This window comes from Mobula hypostoma, chromosome 2, assembly GCF_963921235.1.
Source record: "Mobula hypostoma chromosome 2, sMobHyp1.1, whole genome shotgun sequence".
Classification (NCBI taxonomy): domain Eukaryota; kingdom Metazoa; phylum Chordata; class Chondrichthyes; order Myliobatiformes; family Myliobatidae; genus Mobula; species Mobula hypostoma.
Genome location: NC_086098.1, coordinates 73,801,857 through 73,815,682, shown reverse-complemented (window position 1 = coordinate 73,815,682; position 13,826 = coordinate 73,801,857). Strand labels below are relative to the sequence as shown.

General features: G+C 41.7%; 1 protein-coding gene across 2 annotated transcripts in view; it reads right to left on the bottom strand.

Moving 5' to 3' along the window:
- Positions 1-899: 899 nt before the first annotated feature.
- cln8 (CLN8 transmembrane ER and ERGIC protein) overlaps positions 900-13,826 on the bottom strand; it is a 35,972-nt gene continuing 23,045 nt past the window's right edge. For both annotated transcript variants that reach the window (XM_063071428.1, XM_063071437.1), the window contains exons 2-3: positions 12,169-12,816; positions 900-3,566 (exon numbers count right to left, since the gene is read on the bottom strand). In XM_063071428.1, the coding sequence (XP_062927498.1) occupies positions 3,252-3,566; positions 12,169-12,732 (879 nt within the window). In that variant the 5' untranslated portion in view covers positions 12,733-12,816 and the 3' untranslated portion in view covers positions 900-3,251. The remainder of the gene's footprint in view (positions 3,567-12,168; positions 12,817-13,826) is intronic.

The following is a 13,826-nucleotide window of genomic DNA, read 5'->3' as shown; positions in this document are numbered from 1 at the left end:
ACTGAACAGTATCAGTAACATGCATTACTGCAACTGAGTCCATATTCCTCAAAAAATAGAAATGGAATTTAAGTTTTAAAATGAACAGCTGGCATTGCATCAATCACCATCAACAAATGAGGATACCAAACACAGACAAGGCTGTGTGGAACCGTTTGGAACTTCACTGTGGAAGTTGATAAGTTCCTGATTAGTAACAGTATCAAAAGTTAGCAGGAGAATGGGGTTTACGGGGCAAATAAATCAGTCAGGATTGAATAGCAGAGCACTCTATGGGCTAAATAGCCCAATTCTGCTCCTATGTCTTATGGAAAACTCTGGCGTCACCCACCAGCAGGGATTAGTTAAAGTAACTATATTTTTCAAAGTTCATATGTTACGTACCACCTTGAGATTCATTTTCCGGCAGGCAATGAAGCACAAGAAAAATAAATACAACAGAATTAGTGAAAAACTATACATAAATGAGCCCAATGTGCAAACAAACATAAATTGTGAAAATGAAAATACACAAAATTGAGAACATGCATTGTAGAGTCCTGCAGGTTGCAGAATTAGTTCAACATTGAGGGGAATGAAGTTATCTTCGTTTCAGGATCCCCATGGTTGTGGGGTAATAACTGTTCTTGAACTACAGATGGGTTTAAACTGATTTATTGGTGTTCCCTGATAAACTTAATTTGATGATCACTCAGGAATAATCTCCCTCTGACAATTCCTCTCCTGCCATCCTATATTTCAGCAAGTTTTCAAACCAAATCCACAAACCCGAACATTTTTGTATCCATGCCGCTATTATTACTGATGAAATGGACAGCTACCATGACAGTCAGTAAAGGTTTGAGATATCAGACATTGACAGAGACCTCTGCATCATGACCTCATTCACAATATCATGGACCAAAGAGCTGGTACTGTGTTGTACTGTTCTATTCTGGCTGGTTGCATCACAGCCTGATATGTTGATTCCAATGCACATGATGAAAAACACTGCAGAAGCTAGCTAGCTCTGTCACAGGCACAACCCACCTGTGAGGTCATTTTCAAGAGGCACTGCCTCAAGGTGGCAAAATCTATCATGAAGGAACCTCTCCAACCAGCACATGCCCTCTTCTCATTACTACCATCAGGGAGGTACAGAAGCTTGAAGACACACAGAATGTGTTTAGGAACGGTTTTGCCATCTGAATAGGCCATGAACCCATGAATGCTTACTTGCTGTTCTTTATTGAGGCATTTTTTTAAATCACATCTCCAAACTTATACAAAGAAGCGAATGAGAACTCAAGGACTTGAGCAATGGTTGGGCTGGTTTATTTAAATAAGCGATCATATACAGCTGCTGTTTCCACCATTCTCATTGGGCGACAACTACAATCCCTTGTCAAAATAATAAAATCATCTTGCACTTAGAAAACAAAAGGAAAAACATTTTTGGACTACTTTCCTGGAATAGAACCAAATTTCAAAGCCTGGCCAAATTTCTTCAAGACTTGCTCTTAGCTCTCCGTCTTTTCCTTCATTAACTGACTAGTAAAACCCTTTCCCCCATTTCAGAAACTGTGACTAGATCATCCTTAAACACTTGGCATGCACAGGTTTATTTTTGGTGACTACCAATTACTCTGTTTACTGCAGTGTTTGTAAAACAATGAATTTGATTAGCCTGACACAAGATTTCATCCTTGGGTCTCAATGACTACTGAAGGCCAACTCCAAAATTAAATAGATCAACTTGGGGACCAGAGGGAAACCTGGTATGGATAGTCTGACCACACATAGCTTACCATGCCTTGTTTCAGAGATTGATCACCCAGTAAAAAGTTAAAATCTGACAAATTTAAAAATCAGCTTAAAATTAACTCAGCCCAAGTCAAAGGCTTAAACCTCCCAAAAGGTATAGTGAAAATTACTCTCACATTTCCGTGGTCAGTTCTTCACCTTTCGCTAACTATTTGAATCAAAGCAGATGTTTCAAACAATCATCACAACTTCAATCAAAAATGTTGTCCTTTGGAACTGGAGACAAACTTTTCAAACTACAAACAAGAGAAAATCTGCAGATGCTGGAAATCAAAGCAATACTGATGAAGGGTCTCGGCCTGAAACACTAACTGTTTACTTTTTTTTCCCTATAGATGCTGCCTGACCTGCTGGGTTCCTCCTGTATTTTGTGTGCTTCCATCTTCCTGTGCTCTTTAAAGAGGACAGGTGGGCTGCTCACCTTCACACTGAATTTGCCCGAATTGGAAGTGTTGCGATTTTCCCTCCTTTGTTGACAAGAATCATGACAATGAGGAAGTATAAAACTTGCAAATCCAACAAAAAATTGCTCTGTTGCTTATCTTCAAAGAGTACAAAGGTTATGAGGCAAATTATAAAACTAAACCAGCAGTAATATGGCAAAACAAGCGCAAGACTTTCTTTGGAAATTAGCCAGTTCTAGAAATTGTACAGGTAACATCCACAAAATACAAATAAACTGTAATACAAATAGCCTTTTAAATAAGTGTCCAATTGGCATTTCCTCTGCCAGGACTAAGGGAGTTCTTGTAGGACTTTCCTTCCAGTAATACACAAACTTCAGGTTCAATATAGCATAGGCAGCTTATAGAAACCTTACATTTCACACAGTTAATTATTACAGGGCACATACTGGATCTTCAGCAATCAATATTAAGAATGTAAAATACTGTTTAACAGTGAACAACTATATGAAGAGATAAAATACTGAAAAAGTTACCATGATGTCTTAAATGTCAAAGAAGAATCTACTGCAGCAAAGTTTTACTAGTGTGAGTGCAGATAAGTTAAGTATTTATCACAATGAGCAGGAAGTAGACACAAGCTCAATGACATTGTCAAAGGAATATATTATCCAAAAACATTAATACAATCAGTTAGTTACTATTTATTACTGTCTGATGAATTACTTTAAAAAAAGGACCTTCTGAGAATCAATTGCCAAAAAAATCTCATGAAAGGTTTAAGAAGGAATTGTCAAATCAGTGTTCAAACCATATACATGTAAACCAACAGTTTCAATTTCTCAAAACCTTTTCTGCCTCACGGTCAGTATCACTGCATAACTTGGACTGTAGGAATACTTTGATGGTAGTGACAATTAAAACATAAACAAGTTCCAAGTCTGGGGGACAGGCCTGAACCCAAATTGATGTACAATTTAAGTGTCAAATGTTGCCCATTTGCCAATTTCCTTCATCACCCAGATGGCAGCTGTATGCTCCACATCATGTTGCTTTCTTAAGAGTCATGTTCCTTTCACCATTTGCCACACTGCTTCTTTCTTTTGCAAAGTTCCAGTCCACTGGGTTAAAGAGCTGCAACGTCTTCTTGTGTGTCCAGTATGGATTGATGATGAATGTGAGGAGAAAAAGCCCGGCAAAGAACACCACCAGCTGTGGAACTGGAACGTAGAGCTTGATTTTGTCCAGGTCCTGCCAGCAGACCCACCACATGTGGTAGGTGAGGATCATACGACAGTGGAACATGTGGATCATCAGCCACTGGTTCAGTTTCCAAAGCCGCATGTGCGAAAAACCCGCCTACGGAAGGAAGATGAACAGGAATAATGAGAGCTCATTGTGGAAAAGTTAGAACATACCCAGCCTTCTATAAGCTGTGCTATAACCCTTCAACATTGTTATAATCACACATACATATCACATTAATCTAAACTCTGCTCGGAACAGTTGGTGAAATAGAACATTTTCACTTGCGTATCTGAGGTTACAGTGGCATGCAAAATTTTGGGCACCCCGGTCAGAATTTCTGTTACTGTGAGTAGTTGTGCGTAGAAGATGAAATGATCTCCAAAAGTCATAACGTTAAAGATAAAATGTTGAAAAGAATGTTTCAAGCAAGATTAGTGTATTATTTTTGTTTTGTACAATTTTAGAGTGAGAAAAAAAAGGAAAGGAGCACCACGCAAAAGTTTGGGCACCCCAAGAGATTTCAGCTCTCAGATAACTTTTATCAAGGTCTCAGACCTTAATTAGCTTGTTAGGGCTATGGCTTGTTCACAGTCATCGTTAGGAAAGGCCAGGTGATGCAAATTTCAAAGCTTTATAAATACCCTGACTCTTCACACCTTGTCCCAACAATCAGCAGCCATGGGCTCCTCTAAGCAGCTGCCTAACACTCTGAAAATTAAAATAAATGATGCCCCCAAAGCAGGAGAAGGCTATAAGAAGATGGCAAAGCGTTTTCGTGTAGCCGTTTCTTCAGTTCGTAATGTAATTAAGAAATAGCAGTTAACAGGAACTGTGGAGGTCAATTTGAGGTCTGGAAGACCAAGAAAACTTTCCGAGAGAACTACTCGTAGGATTGCTAGAAAGGCAAATCAAAACCCCCATTTGATTGTAAACACCTTCAGTAAGACTTAGCAGACTCTGGAGTGATGGTGCACTGTCCTACTGTGCAGCAACACCTGCACAAATATGACCTTCATGTAAGTCATCAGAAGAAAACCTTTCCTATGTCCTCATCACAAAATTCAGCGTCAGAAGTTTGCAAAGGAACATCTAAACAAGCCTGATGCTTTTTGGAAACAAGTCCTGTGCACTGAAAAAGTTAAATTAAAACTTTTTGGCCGCAATGAGCAAAAATATGCTTGAAAAAATAGGATGCAGAACTTCATGAAAAGAACACCTCTCCAACTGTTAAGCATGGGTGTGGATTGATCATGCTTTGGGCTCGTGTTGCAGCCAGTGGCACAGGGAACATTTCACTGGTAGAGGGAAGAATGAATGCAATTAAATACCAGGAAAATCTGGAAGCAAACATCACACTGTCTGTAAAAGAGCAGAAGATGAAAAGAGGATGGCTTCCACAACAGGATAATGTTATGCCACTGGTGTTTAGGGTAGCAATGAATGTCCTCCATCTCTGTCTGTATGGAAGGATTCTTCATTGCTTTTCCCGTAGCAATTGTTTTTTTTTGATCAGTCAGAGTTGTTAGCCCTAATGAGCTGGAGGATAAATGCATGGCTGAGGGATTGGAGCAGGGAGCAGGGATTCAGATCTCTCTATCATTGGGACCTCTTTTGGGGCAGGTGTGACCTGTACAAAAAAAACAGGTTGCACTTGAATCCCCGAGGGACCAATATCCTGGTGGGGAGGTTTGCTAAGGCTACTAGGGAAAGTTTAAACTAGAATTGTTGGGGGGTGGGAACCGAACTGAAGAGATTGGGGAAGAGGAGGAGGTTGGCTCACAAATAGGGAAAGCTTGTAGACAGTGTAAGAGGGAGGATAGGCAAGTGATAGAGAAGGGATGTGCTCAGACCGAAGGTTTGAGATGTGTCTATTTTAAAGCGGAGTGTTGTGAACAAAGCCGATGAGCTTACAGCGTGGATCGGTACTTGGAGATATGATATGGTGGCCATTACAGAGACTTGGATGGCTCAGGGACAGAAATGGTTACTTCAAGTGCTGGGCTTTAGATGTTTCAGAAAGAATGGGGAGGGAGGCAAAAGAGGTGGGGGCATGGCACTGTTGATCAGAGATAGTGTCACAGCTGCAGAAAAGGTGGACGCCATGGAGGGATTGTCTACGGAGTCTCTGTGAGTGGAGGTTAGGAACAAGAAGGGATCAATAACTTTACTGGGTGTTTTTTTTAATAGGCTGCCCAATAATAACAGGGATATCGAGGAGCAGATCGGGAAACAGATCCTGGAAAGGTATAATAATAACAGAGTTGTCGTGATGGGAGATTTTAATTTCCCAAATATCAATTGGCATCTCCCTGGAGCAAGGGGTTTAGATGGGGTGGAGTTTGTAAGGTGTGCTCAGGAAGGTTTCTTGACACAATATGAAGATAAGCCTGCAAGAGGAGAGACTGTACTTGATTTGGTATTGGGAAATGAACCTGGTCAGGTGTCAGATCTCTCAGTGGGAGAGCATTTTGGAGATAGTGATCATAATTCTATCTCCAATAGCATTGGCGAGAGACAGGAACAGACAAGTTAGAAAACTGTTTAATTGGAGTAAGGAGAATTATGAGGCTATCAGGCAGGAAATTGGAGGCTTAAATTGAAAAAAGATGTTCTTAGGGAAAGTACGGAAGAAATGTGGCAAACATTCAGGGGATATTTATGTGGAGTTCTGCATAGGTATGTTCCAATGAGACAGGGACGTTATGGTAGGGTACAGGAACCGTGGTGTACAAAGGCTATAATAAATCCAGTCAAGAAGAAAAGAAAAGCTTACCAAAGGTTCAGAGAGCTAGGTAATGTTAGAGATCTAGAAGACTACAAGGCTAACAGGAAGGAACTTAAGAAGGAAATTAGGAGAGTCAGGACGGGCCATGAGACGGCCTTGGCGGGCAGGATTAAGGAAAACCCCAAGGTATTCTACAAGTATGTGAAGAGCAAGAGGATCAGACATGAAAGAATAGGACCTATTAAGTGTGACAGTGGGAAAGTATGTATAGAACTGGAGGAAATAGCAGAGGTACTTAATGAATACTTTACTTCAGTATTCACTATGGAAAGGATCTTGGTGTTTGTAGTGATGACTTGCAACAGACTGAAAAGCTTGGGCATGTAGATATTAAGAAAGAGGATGTGCTGGAGCTTTTGGAAAGCATCAAAGTTGGATAAGTCGCCAAGACCGGATGAGATGTACCCCAGGCTACTGTGGGAGGCGAGGAAGGAGATTGCTGGGCCTCTGGTGATGACCTTTGCATCAATGGGGACGGGAGAGGTTCTGAAGGATTACAAATGTTGTTGCCTTATTCAAGAAAGGGAATAGAGATAGCAGAGGAAATTATAGACCAGTGAGTCTTATCTCAGTGGTTGGCAGGTTGTTGGAGAAGATCCTGAGAAGCAGGACTTATGAACATTTGGAGAAGTATAATATGATTAGGAGTAGTCAGCATGGCTTTGTCAAGGGCAGGTCATGCCTTACAAGCCTGATTGAATTTTCTGAGGACGTGACTACACACACTGATGAAGGAAGAGCAGTAGATGTAGTGTATATGGATTTCAGCAAAGCATTTGATAAGCTACCCCATGCAAGGCTTGTTAAGAAAGTAAGGAGACATGGGATCCAAGGGGATATTGCTTTGTGGATCCAGAACTGGCTTGCCCACAGAAGGCTAAGAGTGGTTGTAGACAGGTCATATTCTGCATGGAGGTCGGTCACCAGTGGAGTGCATCAGGGATCTGTTCTGGGACCCTTACTCTTCGTGATTTTTATAAATGACCTGGATGAGGAAGTGGAGGGTTGGGTTAGTCAGTTTGCTGATGGCACAAAGGTTGGAGGTGTTGTGGATAGCGTGGAGGGCTGTCAGAAGTTTCAGCGGGACATTGATAGGATGCAAAACTGGGCTGAGAAGTGGCAGATGGAGTTCAACCCAGATAAGTGTGAATTGGTTCATTTTGGTTGATCAAATATGATGGCAGAATATAGTATTAGTGGTAAGACTCTTGGCAGTGTGGAGGATCAGAGGGATCTTGGGGTCAGAGTCCATAGGACACTCAAAGCAGCTGCGCAGGTTGACTCTGTGGTTAAGAAGGTGTACGGTGTTTTGGCCTTCATCAATCGTGGAATTGAATTTAGGAGCCGAGAGGTAATGTTGCAGCTATGTAGGACCCTGGTCTGACCGCACTTGGAGTACTGTGCTCAGTTCTGGTCACCTCACTACAGGAAGGATGTGGAAGCCATAGAAAGGGTGCAGAGGAGATTTGCAAGGATGTTGTCTGGATTGGGGAGCATGCCTTAGGTTGAGTGAACACGGCCTTTTCTCCTTGGAGCGATGGAGGATGAGAGGTGACCTGACAGAGGTGTATAAGATGATGAGAGGCATTGATCGTGTGGATAGTCAGCAACTTTTTCCCAGGGCTGAAATGGTTGCCACAAGAGGACACAGGTTTAAGGTGCTGGGGAGCAGGTACAGAGGAGATGTCAGGGGTAAGTTTTTTTACTCAGAGAGTGGTGAGTGTGTGGAATGGGCTACCGGCAACTGTGGTGGAAGCGGATACGATCGGGTCTTTGAAGAGACTTTTAGATAGGGCCATGGAGCTTAGTAAAATAGAGGGCTCTAGGTAAACCTAGCAATTTCCAAGGTAGGGACATGTTCGGCACAACCCTGTGGGCCGAAGCGCCTGTATTGTGTTTTCTATGTTTCTAAGCTGAACCAGCAAACCTGGAGGGCCAGTGGACCACTCTTAGTCTGGCGCTTTGACCTGTTTGGCATGGGTGACCTTACCATGACCCAAATCATAAAGCCCTGACTCCAGCTACCATAGCTCTCTGGGTCATTGAGGAACACAAGCCTCCAAACCCTATGAAAAGGTTGTGGTCTTTTTAGAGGTATTTTTACTTCTTCCTCTGTTATCAAGGCAAGTCAAAGTCAAAGTTTATTGTCAAATATATAAGCACATGTGTGCATAGGTACAATGAAAAACTTGCAGCGGTATCATAGGTACATAGCAGAAGAGACTCAAGATTCACGAGAAACAAATTATATGAAAAACAAACAAAAAGAACATACTGTAATTGGAGTAGAAAAAGAAGTCCATTGAAGAACTCAAAACACTACAGAATAGAATAGGTCCTTTGGCCAATGATCTAATGCCAATATTTTAACCAACTCTAAGGTCAATTTAACCCTTTCCTTCCACATAGCCCTCCATTTAAAAAAAAACATCCAGGTGCCTAGCTAAAAGTCTCTTAAATCTCTAACCATGACCTCTGGCAGGGTATTCCACACATCCACCATTCTCTGTGTAAAAATAAATAAATAAATACATACCTCTGACATCCCCCAGTACTTTATTCCAATCACTTTAAAATCATGCCCCCTATTTGCCATTTCCACCCTAGGAAAAAAGTCTCTGTCCACTTGATATATGCCTCTTATCGTCTTGTACACCTCTCGCATTGTAGTACAAACTGATCATAATGTGGCTATACTGAGGTAGTAATTAGGGTTGTGCAGGTTGGTTCAAGAACTGAAATGATTGAAAGGAGTAGCTGTTCTTGAACCTGGTGGTGTGGGACTTCAGGTTTTCTTACTGACCAACAGTAGCTGTGAGAAGATGACACGGGTCGGATGGCGGGGATCTTTCAAGGTGAACGTTGCCTTCCTGAGGGAGCACCTCTGGTAGATACTGTCGATGGTGGGGAGGGACGTGCGTGACCTTGATGTATTGACCTGAGTCCACTAAACTCTGCAGCTTTGTGTGCTCTTGTGTGTTGGAATTACTGTAACAGATGATGCAATTAATCAGGATACTTTCAACAGTACATTTGTCGAGGTTTGTTAGTGTGTTCAGTGGTAGACTGAACCCCCTTAACCTTCTATGGAGACCAGTGCAGCTACCTTGTGAATGCATCTCTGTGTTATACATGGGAAGACTTGGGTAATTGGATCCTTGATTTTCTCACTTGCAGACCCCAGTCAGTTCAGATTGGCAACAATATCTCCTCCATCAACATAGGTTCATCACAGGCTGTACTTAGACCACTGCTCTACTCGCTTTACGCTTCTGAGTGGCTAAGCACCTCTCGAATGCCATATCCAAGTTTGGGGACAACACTGTCGTAGGCCGAATCAAAGGTGGTGACAAATCAGTAAATAGGAGGGAGTTTGAAAATCTGGCTGAGAGTTGCCACAACAACAACCTCTTACACAATGTCAGCAAGACCAAGGAGATGATTATTGAGTTCAGGAGGAGGATACTAGAGGTCCACGAGCCAGTTCTCACCAGAGGAAATCAAAGGTGGAAAGTGTCAGCAACTTTAAATTCCTTGGTGTTATCATTTCAGAGGACCCATCCTGGGCAGGAAGAAAGCAAGACAGCACCTCTACTTCCTTAGGAGTTTGCAAAGATTCAGAATGACATCTACAACTTTGACAAACTTCTAAAGATGTATGGTAGAGTATATTGACTGGCTACATCACAGCCTGGTATGGAAACACCAATGTTCTTGAATGGAAAACCCTACAGAAAGTAGTGGATGTTTGTAAAGAAAAATAACTTCAGGGTGTATATTGTATACCTTTCTCTGACATTAAAAGTACCTATTTAAACCTATTGAATGGAGATGAGGGAGAAGATGTAGGGGAAGATACAGCACTTGTCTTGCTTATTGGGATAAGTGGTAGGAGGAAGATCAATGGTGAGGAACAAGTGACAGAGGCAGCAATCCCCGTGGAAAGTGGAGAGTTGGAAGGGTACCCGTGGAAGAGAATGGAAATTACAGAGAATGAGGTGCTGGATATCTAGATAAGGAGAAGGGGAACCCCATCTCTGTCACAAATGGTGGGAAGATGGGGTGAGTGTGGTATTCTGGGAGATGGAGATGTGGGTGAGGGCAGCATCAGTGGTAATTGGTGGGAAACCCTGTTCTTTGAAGGAGCAGATCACAGATGTTCTGGAATGGAAAGCATCAAGCTGGGAACAGATGTAGCATAGATGCTAGAACTGAGAACAGGGGATACCATTTTCTTTTATAAGATTCTTTTCACATCGGTGAAGAAGTTTTCACCAGTACCATCATCTGAAATTATTTAACAGAATGGAAAAATAGTCTCCCGTAGAAGTCTCATTAGTACGCACCACAAAAAATCACTTTGTTAAAGGGGGAACATTTAAACTGAAAATCATTTTATGCAGTTCATAAAGCAGTAAATTTGACTTTGCTTGAAGTAACACGAGATTGGATGCAATTCTTTTCTGCAACGGTGTGGGAGGGAGACAATTTGGGAAACTACAACACAATTATATCAAGAAGATGTGAGTGTTTCATTTACAGCTCAACCCTCAATTGGTAAAAGCGACGAGGCACTTCCTCCAAACACAACACACCACGTGGGAACTTGCACCCTTGTACTATCGCTCTTAATAGAATAAAAACAAATTTACCTATAACTATTATTACCTCATCACATTTCACATCATTCAGGCAAGGTAAGAATTTAATTTTTAAAAGAGATATTTGAATCACCAAGAGATAGATTTTGTACAGAAATGTACCCGATAGATGTGCAGTTCATATGGGGAAAAACACTCTGCTCCTTACAAAGGAAACACTGAGCAATTCAAAACAGAATTCTCAGTACTGCAGCCCTGGCACGTGAATATAATGTGACAAAAGCCCGGGTGGAACTAATGAGACTGGAATTAAGACTGCACGTACAGAATCAGTTTACAGTTCTGAAGACACACACACACACACAGCTATCTGAATTGGAAATTCAGTCTGTTAAAATTGCTATTTATTTATTTTTGTAACATCGTAATTTGTGTCATCCACTGTACTGGCGCCGCTGTTAAAATTACTATTTATTTTTTCAACTTATAGAAATTCTTATGTCTCACACTGCACCGTTGCCATAAAAGCACAGATTTCACAATGTACAGTACTGTGCAAAAGTCTTAGGCACATATATATATAGCTAGAGTGGCAAAGACTTTTGCACAGTACTATAGCAATTTTATGTATTCTCCTGTACTGCTGCAACAAAATAAAATTTCATGACATAAACCTGATTCTGAAATGAGTCTCTAATTGTAGACTGAGAGTGGGAAGGGGGCAGGGAGAGAGAAGGGAGTGGGAAGCATGAGACATTCTCTAATGATCAATAAACCAATTGTTTGGAATCAAATGACCTTGCCTGGTGTCTCAGAGCTGGGTGGGTCTGCACCCGCACCGCACCCCACCTCCCGCCCGGCACTCCTTCTCTGCCACCTGTCCCGCACCCGTCTCACGGCACTCCACCCTTACCACTCCCATGCCAGATTTACAAACTTGCTCTCTGCTCCATGTTGACAAATACAGTACTGTGCAAAAGTCTTAGGCACCCAAGACTTTTGCACAGTACTTTTACATCAGTGATAATAACAAACACAAGAAAATCTACAGATGCTGGAAATCCAAGACAAAACGCACAAAATGCTGCCGGAACTCAGCAGATCAGGCAGCATCTATGGAAATGAAGAAACAGTCGATGTTTTGGGCCGAGACCCTTCATCAGGACTGGGGAGAAAGGTGAGAAGTCAGAGCTGGAAGGTGGGGCGAGGGCACCTTCTTGCCCATCAGTGATAAACCCAATTCAAATTCCTTCATATTTTTATTTCCTCATTTTCTTTGGTTCCTGACAAAGAAACTGTGTAGGTTAGACAAAGTGAAACCTCTTACCTTCAACATTATCCAAGAGATGCAAGTGAATGGGGTACTCATTTCCAGCAGCAATATCAGCATGGGCAGATAGTGGCCAACATTGTCCCATATCAGAACGCTACCAAAGCCAGAAATGGCAAAGAAGTGATGGAGAGCCAAAGGCAAATCAAAGGTTTTGAAAACAACGTTGGAGCCATGGAGAGCTGCATTCTCGAACAGGAAGAAGCCAACTGCTGTCAGAATATTAAACCAGCACCAGTTCTGTTGACCGAGCATTCTGTCAGCCCACAGGACAGGATCCTTGAGGAGCGCCCAAAGACCTGCCACCAGGCCCTGGATCCCAAAAAAACCACGGCTGACGGCAAGATTCCAGAAAACCTTCTCCTTTGCTGCCAGGGAGCGGTAAGTCAGCGACAGTGCAAGGCCGAACATGTGTGATAAAAGGAAAACTACAAAATAGAACATAAAACCAGCGACTATCAGAGTGCACCGGACATTCCATGAAAAATAGTTCATGTCAAAAAAGTCTTCTGACGAATCACCGTTATGAAGAGGTTTCATTTTGGCAGCAGAATCAGTCATGTTCAGTAAGCTTCTGCTTCACTGCTCAAGTAAGCAAAGCCAAGAGAGCCTTGTGAGATGGACAAACCAGCAATTACAAGTTACCTGAAGGAAAACAAGCAACAGAATTAGCATCTGAAAAGGGCAATTTGTGCAGTCTGTTCTTGTGGTTTCTTTAGGCTGATTTTCTAAAGAATGTAAATTGAATCTTCTCCCAATCAAATACTAATTTTAACCCCTCCTCCTCCCCACTGAGTAGTGGTTCTCACTTACTTACAGTTTTTGTTTGCTTTGTGGTTGTCTGTGAAGAGTAAGAATTTCAGGTTGTATACTGTATACATTCTCTGATATTAAATTGAACTATTGAACCACTGAACAGTTACTACCTATTTCTCAGTGTTCAAAGTAAAACTTATTATCAGAGTACATACATATCACCAAATACAATCCTGAGATTATTTTTCTGTGGGCAAATCTATAGAACAGTAACTGAAAACTATAAACATCAGGAACTGTTAACTGTAAACAAACTGTGCAAATGTGATATAAATAAATAGCAATAAATAACAAGAATTAAATAACAATACAAGAGTCCTTAAATGTACGAAGTTATCCCCTTTTGTTCAAGGGCCTGATGGTTGAGGGGTCATAACTGTTCTTAAACCTGGTGGTGCGAGTCCTGAGACACTTGTAACTTCCACTTGATGGCAGCAACGAAAAAAGAGTGTTGTCTGGGTGGTGAGGATCTTTAATGATGGATGCTGCTTTTCTATGACAACATTTCATGTAGATCTGCTGAATGGTTGGGAGGGTTTTACCAGTGATATACTGGCCAAATCCACTACCTTATGTAGGATTTTCCGCTCAAAGTCATTGGTATTCAATACCAGGCTGTAATACAACCAGTCAGCACACTTTCCACCACACATCTATAGAAGCTTGCTAAGGTTTTCAATGACATGCCAAACCTCCACAGACTCATGAGGAAGTAGAGGTACTGTTGTGCTTTTGTTATAATAATATTTATATGATGGGTCTAGGACAGGTCCTCTGAGATAATGACACCCAGGAATTTAAAGTTACTGACCCTCTCCGCCTTTGAACCACCAATGATT